This window comes from Microtus ochrogaster, chromosome 5 (assembly GCF_000317375.1).
Source record: "Microtus ochrogaster isolate Prairie Vole_2 chromosome 5, MicOch1.0, whole genome shotgun sequence".
Lineage (NCBI taxonomy): Eukaryota > Metazoa > Chordata > Mammalia > Rodentia > Cricetidae > Microtus > Microtus ochrogaster.
The window spans coordinates 33,516,174-33,528,483 of record NC_022012.1 but is presented as its reverse complement, the minus strand read 5'-3'; the positions used below and the strand labels follow the sequence as shown (position 1 = coordinate 33,528,483).

Sequence of the window (12,310 nt, the reverse complement as noted above, 5' to 3'; positions counted from 1 at the left end):
AGCAAAAGAGTTCTTTAACATAATACAAAGGACAACTCCAACAGTTAACTGTTTTAATACTTTGAGGCATAAAGTCATTAGCATTCTGTTGATTATGGAGTGAAACTACCTTAGACCAAGTATCCTTAAAGCAGCAACTCCCCAGGTAATCTGCTATTGCAAAAGAAGGAGCAAAAGTATGCTTGAATATTCTGACCATCTGTCAGGATGGAATGGATCTACCTGTATGAGCCATCTTAATGTCAAAAGGACCAAGTCACCACATCCTGAGTTAGGATGTGTAGCCCTGATTAGTATCCTCAGTTTTAAGCAACCTCCAAACTCTTTAACCATCAGACAAGGTGGAAATAGGATCATATTTTTGGGCCTCCACAATCTGTGACTGAATTATCAGGCTAACAACCTATGACTAGACAGATTCTTGGCTCTAATGGAGAATCTACTACTATTACTCTGCTACACTGGCATTGTATTGAATCAACCCCAATTCATTACATTGTTATATTAAATTAGCTTTCAATCCTCAGCAGAGAAGCTTCTATATATAGTACAGACTTATTGTAACAGAGATTCACAAGGTGTGAGAATATGAGACTGCTCAGCCTCAGTGGAACATATAAAACACACTCTGCCCCTCTGTCAAGGCACAGAAATCCCTGTAGAAGAGGGGAAAGGAAAAGTTTAAGAGCCAGAGGTGGTGATTGACTACAGGGAAACTTTATCTTCTGAATATATTAGGGAAGCGGTGTTTGTAACAACATGTATAAAACTGATGCAAGCCCGGCCAGACCAAACTCCAGCACAGACGGGGATGTAGGGATGAAGTTCTACCCCCAGCTGGGAGGCTATTGGAAATTGATGGCTTATGGGAGAGAGTCATTAACTCTAAGAGTGTAGTCCCTGGTGATTGGACCATGCTCCAACAGAATAGCTAAGCAACGCAATTTGCTTTTGTTGCATTCTGAAAACAAATTAAAGGACACAAGATGGATGCATAGGAAATGGAGTGGATATGGCAAGAGTAAGGAGGATATGATTAAAAAAAACATGTTGTACAAAATTCTCAAAGCACAAGTTTGTGTGTGTGTGTGTTTGTATGTGTGTTTGTGTGTGTGTGTGTGTGAGTGAGAGAGAGAGAGAGAAAGAGAGAGAGAGAGAGAGAGAGAGAGAGAGAAAGAGAGAGAGAAATTTATTAGAAGAAAGTATTGTTTGTTTTCTTAGACAGTTTTGGAGTTTGAGCACTACTTGTCATTAGTCAGAAAGCAATGGTTTAACTTACTCATATTAATTAATAACCCAAAGTTTGTATTCGAAAAAGAATGCTCTGCATAAATATGAGGTTTTATAATGTGGGTTGAAAAATAACTATCTCTTGGTCATAAGAAAAATTAGTATTAAATTATCAGGAAACAGATTTTTGATTGAAAAAACATTTTTTCATACTATATATTCTGATCAGGCTTTTCTCTTCCTCATCCACTCCCCAGACCTTCCCCACCTCCCCATGCTTTCAATCTCACACCTTTTCTCTCCATGTCTAAGAAAAAAAACAGTGAAATAAAACAAAGAATCTAACCAGAACAGAACAAAAACAAAGAAAAGACATAGCAGGAGAAACATTTTTGGAGACACACATAAATACACATATAAAAACCCCTTAAAATTACAAAATAGGAAATGATAGTATACAAACAAATGTCAGTAAGGTAAAAAAATGCCTAAACAAAGCATTCTGAGACAAAAGATTTCCAAAAGTATCATAGAGTTTGCATTGTGTTGGCCATTTATTTATCCTAGCATCAAACTTGTATTGAGGAATCTGGACAAATATGTGTCAATTTATCCAGCTATTAATATGTAATGTGAATCTGTCACACTTATATTATTTAATTCTCACTAAGAAAAATTACATACCTTTATTTTCCTATAATTTCTAATATAGATCTAAACAACTAATAAGACTAAAGTATCAAGCCTTGTGTTTTTGTTAAAATTATTTATTATAGGGATCAAACTTTCAGTGGTTGGGCAGTACACTTCACTGAAAAATTTTAGTCAAGATATTGAGAATATAAAAAGAAATGACCAAATGTATTTATTCACAAAATAAAGAATCTTAGCTAAAAGAACACATTCTATACATATAAAGCAAAATGAACCATAAAATGCTTTGATGGATTAAAAATATATTTATAGGTCTTAGAGGTTACTCTTTGTAGGTGAACTATGTAACATTCAAGAATTGCCTTTTCCATGTGTAAAGAGTTATAAATCCATTTCTCCCTGAATTACCTTCTTTTTCATACCCAATCACATACTAACAGTACACTCATGGATAGACACATGTTATTGTCTCTGGACTCCTTTCTGAACAAAACTCCTAGATATGGTATGTTTTTGTTATGATGAATATTTCTTCATACATGGAACTTCTTTTTTTGAAATAACTTATTTAGAGCAAGTTTGACATCCCTGTTCCTCAGGCTGTAGATCATGGGATTCAGCATGGGCACAACAGTCGTATAAAACACAGAGGATACTTTGCCTTTGTCTTTGGAGCTGACTGAGAAGGGCTGTAGGTACATGAATGCCAGGGAACCAAAGAAGACAGCAACAGCAGAGAAGTGGGAGCTGCAAGTGCTGAAGGCTTTGAATCTGCCCTCAGTGGATTTGATACGGAGGATGCTAGCAATGATGAAGATGTAAGAACCCAAGATGGTCAGGGTTGGAATAAAGATATTGAAAGCACTGAGACATAGAAGTACTACTTCATTGATAAAAGTACTGGTGCAGGCAATCTCCATCAATGGGAAAAGATCACAAAAGTAATGGTTTATTATATTAGTGTTACAGAAAACCACTCTTAGCATGCAGAGAGTATGAACTGCTGCACCGATGAAGCCCATACCATACACTCCACCAACCATCCAGGAACAGACTTGGTAAGACATAGTGACATTGTAGAGCAAGGGATTACAAATGGCAACATAGCGGTCATATGCCATGGCAGCCAACATGTGACATTCAGAAATAACAAAAGCAATGAAGAAATAGAGCTGAGTCATACATTCCTGGTAGGAGATGACATTCTTCTTTGCCACAAAGTTCACCAGCATTTTGGGGGTGATGATAGTGGAGTAACAGAGGTCAATGAAGGACAGACTGCTGAGGAAGAAGTACATGGGGGTGTGCAGGTGGGAGCTGAGCACGATCAGGATGATCATTCCCAGGTTCCCCAGCACTGTGAACAGGTAGATTCCGAGGAAGAGGAGGAACAGGGGAACTTGCAGCTCTGGTTTGTCTGTTAACCCAGCAAGGATGAAGTCTGTCACTATGGATTGATTGCCTTCTGCCATTTTTTTCCTGAGAGTTCTATTTAAGAAGTGAAAAAAAAAAAGAAATTATATATTTGTTGTCTTTCCATACATTGAAGTGTAATATAGAATTTAAATCTTTTGGGACAGATATTTCAAGTTCTCTGACAAATCTTGTGCATGTTGGATGGCAAAAAAAGTTTGTGACTCCAAAAATATGGAACATGCAAACAAACAGCAGGTAGACATCTACATCCGTCTGTGTTGTATCACAGAACAGTATGTTTGTAATTGGTCCCAAATCTCTGGAGAGTAGGTATGATTACTTTGATTTTGTTTCCTCTGTACTCTATATACCTTACTAATATTATGCTCTACTGTATGGAGCTTTCATATTCAGATATGTATAACATCCACAAGAGAACCTAACCAAAACAGCTGGAAGTCTGCCATGGTAACACATACAAGTAAAATAAAAGCTTTTTGCACTTTCATTTAGCATTGAATCAGAAGTTTTATTTCTGGCAATTAATCAAGGAAATAGAAAGAAGACCCTTTTATGTGGAAATCAAATATGAAGTTGCATATTCTTATTAACAACGATGTCCTATACAGACAATTCTAACCCAGTCTTATTTCTATTGAACTGGTGTATGAAGTCAATGATGTTGTGGAAGACAAGATCAATATGAACACTCAAGAATTATAGAACTATAATAAATCTGTAAAAATCTTATGAGTAAGTGAGAGGGATTTAGAGGAATTAAACAGCTAAGTAAATGAAATTCAAAGATTCAACATTGTAAAAAATGGAAAAACAATTCTAAAATGTCATATAAATTCAGTGCAATACTTGTGAAATCAAAACTGTGTTATTGTAGATACTGACATACAGACAATAGAATGCCTAGAGAATATATGTGGCCCAGGAAAATCAGAGAGACTTTGAAAGACAGGAATAAAGTGGGAGATTTTACTTTTTCCTACTTGGAAATTTTTTAAGTGTTACAATATCAAGGTAGTATCATATTGACTTAAACACAGGTGCACTATGAAATGAAATTACTGGTATCAAAATGAACATCTTTTAAAAAATAGTTTAGTATAACTATTTTATGACATTTCAGCAGAGATAGTAATTCTATTTCAACATATGGCACCAAAATAATACATAACTCCTTTTAATCAATAAAATTATTTAAAAATGTGTACTGGAATAAATATAACAGCCAAATTTATAGCAATTATAACAATAATAATAAAAAACTACAAGCCAAAATTTTGCAAGTTTAGAATTGATGATAGTTCTTAATTAAAATGGCAAAGCAAAAACAATCATACAAAATTAATAAGCTGAGAATTATTAAAAATTAAAAGGTGCTTTGAAAGACATAACATATAACTTGGCACATGAAATGCAAAGAAGTTCAAGGATTATATTTTAAGAAGTTATAGGTAGTGTACATAAAGAACTCATCCAACATAACTATTAAAATGACAAATGATGTAATTTGTAGTGCTCAGAAGATATTAAGATCCTCTATGCGATGCACACATGTCCAATAACCACCTGAAAATCTCTGTGTTATCACTGCTTGTTAAGGAACTTCAAATCAAAACCATAATGGAAAAAATATTCCACACCAATTGGAAAATTTACAATAAAAAGATAGTAAGTGTAGTTGAGGGAGTAAAAAAAAAAAAACCATTCTTACACATTTCTCCCGGAATTTTAAAATGATGCACAGTATTTAGAAAGTGGCATTGCTTTAAATAAAAAAAAAAACCTGTTGCATTAATGTGTACCTAATAATTTCAGAGCTAAATATATACCCTCATGAACTAAAAATTTTCTGACATAAAAATTTGTATATTATGTTGCTTTTCAGCATGTTGGATGAATTCTTGCATTGGCGTCTGCCCATCTCTTCTTCCAAATGCTCCCTTATGGATCTTCTTTTAACGGATCAGGTCTCCTTGCCTACTAATGTACCTTCCCAGTGCTGGCTCTCCCCAGTAATGGCTCTCCCCAATGTTGGCTCTCCCCAATGTTGGCTCTCTCCAATGTTGGCTCTCCTGGCACCAAAGATCAGGTCTCCTTGCTGGATGCGTAGTTCATAAACAAAGAGCCTACCTTGCTTGGTGCAGGCAGGCTATAGGAACAAAGGAACTCCTGCCCGCTTGGGTGCCCTGAGGATTCCGACCCAGTGCCCAGACAGGCTGGGCTGTGTGGTGCTATGAGTCGAAAGAGGACAGTGAGGCCAAAGTGGGGAGGTTTCTGGATGAATGGTGGATGAGATAGGAAGAAAGATGCAGTATGCAGGGAGTAGAGGCCCTGCAGAGAGCCCAGGAAGGATAGGGGGTTGAGGAACTTCTGAGTTTAGCCTCTGTAGTTTCTTCTTTCTTGTCTCCCTTTTTTTTCCCCCAATGAGATGCTGCAATTGGCTATTATTATTTAAGGATGCTTTTTAGAGGGTTCTTGGGATCCTTACTCAATTCTTCAGGCTTATGTAGCAAGTTCGTCTACCCACTACAGAGTACTCTCAAACCCAGGCCTTTGAAACTATTAACTGATAATGAGTTCAAGACACAGGACACAAGATACATAATTTAAAATGTTTCTCCTATGGTATTTTATGAGAGGGGCAAAAAAGGACAAAAGCAAAACAAAACAGAGGAACTATTAAGTGGGTCCAGTAGCAAAGATAGCTGAACAGATTGTCAAAAAAACTTCAGATGAGGTCCTCAATAACTTACCTCACATCTATTCTTTTCTAACTGCCTGAATGACCATCTACTGCCAATGATTACCATCTCCAATGTTAGCTTGAAGAATGTCTAGAAATTAATATTATTGGTTCATAAAAGCTTAATGTTCTAAGTGGTGTGTTGTCTTCATTCATGAACCTTTACCAGTTTTAATAATCAGATGGGTTTACCTCTATTAAAGAGCTTACATACATACACATAGGTATGCATTGAACATGTCCCCAAAGTTCTGTTAGGAATTTAATCTCTAATGCGACAGTGTGAATAAGTGGAACCTTAGAGGAGACTTTACAAGATCACCGCTTAATAAGATGAAAGTAAGTTAGCTGTCATATTATAGGTGCCTAACATAAGAATGAGTTCAGACTCTAGTGCTGTAGTATATGTATCACTTTTCCTTCCTTGTCTACCACAACGTGAGGATCCCTCTGACATTGGACTTCCAAGCATCCAGGGATTAGAGATAAATGAATTTCTGATCATTATCAATTGCCTATTTTAGAATGTGGTACTGTGTTAATCAGCAGACAAGATACTGAAACATATCATTATACAATTCTGAGGATTTCACAAGCCAGATGAGTGCTTTATCTGCCACCCCTGCCTCTCAGAAGCTGTCTCAGCAAACACTAGTCCTCATCACAAGATCTGCATTTTCTCTTGCAAAGTCTTTGTGTCTTTGGCAGCAGTCAGGAATCCTGACTCCTAACATTTAACTAAGTTAACTCGAGTCTGCTTTTTATAAAATACTTTAGTCCTGTCCTGCAGCTTTTTGTTCTATTCTGCTAATGCCATCTGTCCAGTTGCATGCCTTGGAACTTGACAGAGAACCATCCTCCACTGAATCAGTTGATTAGTCTAACCTGAAACGATCCACTTTAGAGATGACTAGGTCATCAGCAAAATGCCTTAATGGTGTAATGAAATGAAATGTTAGTTATATTATTTTAATACTATTGAGCAGTGAATGGTGACTATAAAATATACGTAATTTAATGAACATACCAGTCTTGCAACACTGTCACAACAATCTTGGTAATCATATACATATCCTCTAGCAAAAGTTTAATGCTTTGTTTTGCATGCCTTTTTTCCATCTTCTCTCTCTCTCTCTCTCTCTCTCTCTCTCTCTCTCTCTCTCTCTCTCTCTCGCTGTTCAAGAGAAGCTGTCATGGAACTCGCTCTGTAGACCAGGCTGGTCTCAAACCCCAGAAATCTGCTTGCTTCTGCCTCTCGAAGGCTGGGATTAAAGACATTCACCACTACCTCCTGGTTGCTTGCTTTCTTTAAATGTGTTTAGGATGCTTATTAAAAGGAAATCTGCCTTGGGTTCTAAGTGTAATACCTTACTATAAACTGCCAGAAGTATACTATACAGAGAATCATACTTTATTCATGTAAAATTAGTAAGATTTAGTACTAATTGCACATGCCCTCCCTATGTGCCCCCCCATATCATTGCAGAAATCACCTTTATGTTATTTTCTTTGGATTTGACTTTTATGCTTACCCTATATAAGTAAATAACTCCTCATTTCTTCTTTTTTACTGGATTATTTCACTTTGCATGGTGTCTTCTGAGTTTATCCATGCCATTTCAAATAAGATTTCCTTTGGAAAATAAACATTGTGTTATTTTTCTTTCATAACAAACATGTGATTGGTAAGACATATTCAGTTCTTTGTTTCACTATGGTCTTGCTAGGTTAATGCAGTAAAAGGTTTAAACAATTCTGCAATATATTATTCAGTAGTTGATAAATCTACTTAGTACTGAATATATACTAATGTACATGGCACTATTGTATCTGTCCATGGAAATAAAAAACAGTATCTCCTAGCTATATGAACCCAGGAAACATCTAAAACTGTGTCTTAGGGTTAGAAAATATGAGTTATTAATTAAGTAAGAATTTATATCTAAGTTTGCCTTGAAAATACATTTTGTTAACAACTTAGCTGATATCATTCACAAATTTTATTATGAAATTTATAGACTATAATAATGAACACCTAGTTACTATTTTAAGAAGTATTACTTGGGTATGAATGTGAACTGACACTAAAATAATTTAATGGTGATAAGCAGAAATGCTGTTCTGAGAATTCAGGCTAGAAATACATTGGTGGCATTTGCTCCTCAAAATGCTCTAATATAGAAGTTTGAGGGGAAGAAGGAAGCCAGTACACCATGATAGCAGTCCAAAGGAGTGTGGCTGCTATGGTCTGCCTAGAAGGGGTTCAATGGATGCTTTTCAAATGGAAAACTAGGCTAGAAGGATTACCAGTAGACTAGGTCAATACAATTTTCAGGGATAACAAGTATAAGAGGGTTTTGAGTTAATGCATATATTTATAAGAATAGCATGGTAAATAAATTAATCATTTCAAATGATTTATTTAAAGAAATAGGAGATCCAACATGACAAAAATAATAGGCACACAAGTTAAACAGCACTGGATGAACCATATTGTTTCATATGTGTATTTAATAACAGTTCTTTATAAATTGAAATTGTTCAGTAAAACCAGTCAAATAGATGTAACTTGTAACTTGTATCTATATATCAGTAACAAATTATTTGTTACATTTATTGTATGATACTTTAAATGCAATTTTGCTAACATTAAAGTTCATACAAATGGAATAAGTATAGGTAGAAAGGTGAAAATGGTCAGGTCATTCCTATATATTTGTGTGTTATTGGGAAATATGAGTGATCACCATCCGACAGCATGAAGAAATTCTGACATCTGTGATCTAGAGTTCATGGTGGGCCTCTGAAATTCTGAGCTAAACTGGAGGGAGGAGAATGCAATGTACACGTTCACCTTTCTTTACTTGGAAACCTGTCTCACTGTGAAATGTGAACTGGAGGCTCCGTTCTCTTTTGTGAATTTGCTCTTCATTTGGTGATGCTGATAATCCAAAGTAAAAGCATAAGGTTTCTACTTTTAAGGGATCAGAATACAAATCGCTAATTCTGAGTATTTCACATGCTCATACAAATCCACCATCCTGATTGCCCCACAGCTTCCCAAGGCACTTACCTGAATGATGTTATTGTCACATAGCATCTCATAGTGAGTTTTCATTAAAATATATGTAAAAGGAAATTCTCTCAAGATTTCTTTCCACAAGGGATAAGTTGCTGTGAGACAAAAACAATTAAAGTTTTCTTTAGCATCCTTTTTATAACATTCCCATTGATTCCCATGTGTACAGTTCTTTCTTTTTTGTTGAAGTTGAACAACAATTAAGTTAAGGACTAGAACCCAAGGTCTTGAGATACGGTTGTCAGAGACTTTTACAACAGTTTCCAATTTGACAATAGTTCCTGAAATACTGGAGAACCCGAGTCTAGTCTTTTTCAGTTTTATTAAGGTTTGGAGAAATACACAATGATTTGTAATTGTTATTAAATGTTGCTAACTAGGGCTGGATCCATGACTCAGCAGCTAAGACAGCATACTGCTCTTGCAGCAGAGCTGAGTTCACTTCCTAGCACCCATGTCAGGCATCTCACAGCTGCCTCTCACTCTAGCTCCAGAAAATCTCATGCCCTCTTCTGGCCTCTTTGGGCATCCATACATTAATGCAGTGCACACAGAGACATAGAAACATAGTTGAAGTAAAATAAAATCTTAAAAAAAAATTTAAAAACATTATATATTGTTACTCACATATTTTCTTATTTTTTGACATTTAAAAATATAACCACAGAGAAAGTGCAAGAAATAAACATGCTAATGTAAGCTGGAATGAGTATCAAGTGTAGGATTAAAGCAAAATCACTTTAGATAATAGTTGAAAGGGTTGTTTTCATAAGGATACTGTTTGAAACATCCGTAACTAATGTACTATAACTGAAAACTAGACAGTAGACAGGAGCACAGTATGCTATGGAAATTAACTTCTATTAAATAACTAGGATAAAATTCTCAAGAACAAAAATTGTCATGCGAAAACTTAAGAGAAACTACATAAAGCATAGGGCCAAAATTACAATAATAAACAATAAAGTTAATATTGGCTGTTTGGGTTTTTAAAGGTATTTTGTTAATCTTTTGGTATTTTCATGCATTGTATTTGTAAATATTTATTTCTCTTTCCAAGCTCCTCTTAATCCACTTCGCTATGCCATCCTCACTCAACTTTGTGACCTCATTCAGATTTTAAAATTCACTGAGTGCAATTTGTGCTACCTGTATGGTCACTCTTGTTTGTGGACCAACCACAGAAGCATGGCTGATTCTAAAGAAAAATCTCCCTCTCTGGCAACCAACAATTGCAATAGCTGCTCAGCTAGGGGTAGGATTCTGTATACTCTCCACCAGTGCTGGGATTTTCTGTGACTTGAGCTTGTGTAGGTGTTGTACAAGCTGTCATAATTTCTATGGTTTCCTATATACAAATGTCCTTCAAAGGCTGTTTCCTTACAGTCATTCACCACAGCTGGCTCTTTCACTTTTACCATGTTTTCTTCTGATGTGATAGCTGAACATTTGGAGGGTTTTTCACTATTGTTGTGTGTGGTGATTCTTTCTTTGTTATCTAGCAGCAAATAAAGCTTGACTGGAGATCAGAGAGCAGAGCTAAGCCACTAGGTTAGCCATAGAAGCAAGGCAGAGATGGCACACATTTTTAATCCCAGCACTTGGGAGATGGAGACAGAGGAGGGGTTCTCTTTGAGTTCAAGGTCACCTTGTGCTACAAAAGAGATGTCCCCAACTAGGTCCTTGGGCAGCTGAGGAGAGAGAGCCTGAAATGGCCCGATCCTATAGCCATACTAATGAATATCATGCATATCACCATAGAACCTTCATCTGGCGATGGATGGAGATAGAGACAGGACCCACATTGGAGCAACGGACTGAGCTCCCAAGGTCCAAAAATGAGGAACAGAAGGAGGGAGAACATGAGCAAGGAAATCAAGACCGCGAGGGGGGCACCCACCCACTGAGACCGTGGGGCTGATCTATTGGGAGCTCACCAAGGCCAGCTGGACTGGGACTGAAAAAGCATGGGATAAAACCGGACTCTCTGAATATGGTGGACAAAGAGGGCTACTGAGAAGCCAAGGACAATGGCACTGAGTTTTGATCCCACCGCATGTATTGGCTTTGTGGGAGCCTAGCCTGTTTGGATGCTCACCTTCCTAGACCTGGATGGAGGGGGGAGGACCTTGGACTGCCCACAGGGCAGGGAACCTTGACTGCTCTATGGACAGGGGAGGGAGGGGGAGGGGAGTGGGGGGAGAGGGAGGGAAAAGGGAGGAGGAAGGACGCAGAAATTTTTAATTCTTCTTTTTTTTTTGTTTTTTTGTTTTTTTGTTTTTTCGAGAAAGGGTTTCTCTGTGGCTTTGGAGCCTGTCCTGGTTCTCCTTTGGTTGTCCAGGCTGGTCTCGAACTCACAGAGATCCGCCTGCCTCTGCCTCCCGAGTGCTGGGATTAAAGGCGTGCGCCACCACCGCCCGGCAGAAAAAAAAAATTAAAAAAAAATTGATCCAGTTTAAAAGAGAAACAGAGCCAGGCAGTGATCTCTCATGACTTTAATCCCAGCACTAGGAAGGTGGAGACAGGAAGGAATATGGCTGGGTGGAGAGAGTTTTATAAGGTGGGAGGACACATGAGCTCAAGCAATTTTGTCTGAGGATTTGGGAAGACAGGATTTTGCCCCCTTTGGTAGAGGATTCAGTAGAGGTTAAAAAAAAAAGTCACTTTGGTGCCTTACTTCTTACTTGTCTGATCTTTCAGCATTTACCCTGATATCTGACTATAAATTTTTATTATGAGGATCAATTATAATTCATGCTATAGTTGTTCTATTTAGGGCTGAGGACTCTGCAATCACTTACTTTCTACATCCCAACTACTGTTGGTCTCAGTGTGCTTCAACATCTACTGCATCTGATGCTGAGAGATACACCAATTAATGGATTCCTAGCTTTGATAAGTGTGGCATTTAGGTGGTAGCAAGAGTTAAGACAGGGTATCATGTACATAGGAGATGTCTTAATATTATTGTCAATAATTCAATAAGTATAAAAATATTCTGAAATAAAATTGAATACCAGAACATTTGGCCTTTTTTCTTGAAGGGAAGGAAGAAAGGAAGGAATGAAATAACAAATTAAAGAAGGAAAAGGGAAAAGAAGAAAAAGTCTTAGACCATTGTTCCATATTTTCTGTGCCTCTACAACTATAGATGATTCTTTTTAATCATT

General features: G+C 37.0%; 1 protein-coding gene across 1 annotated transcript; it reads right to left on the bottom strand.

Annotated features, from left to right (window-relative positions):
• Positions 1-2,417: 2,417 nt before the first annotated feature.
• On the bottom strand, positions 2,418-3,727 carry LOC101990202 (olfactory receptor 150). The gene is made up of 2 exons (XM_005347112.2): positions 3,693-3,727; positions 2,418-3,363 (listed from the first exon to the last, which is right to left on the bottom strand). Exons 1-2 carry the CDS (start codon positions 3,725-3,727, stop codon positions 2,418-2,420), a joined length of 981 nt encoding a protein of 326 aa, XP_005347169.2.
• Between the last annotated feature and the right edge of the window lie 8,583 nt (positions 3,728-12,310).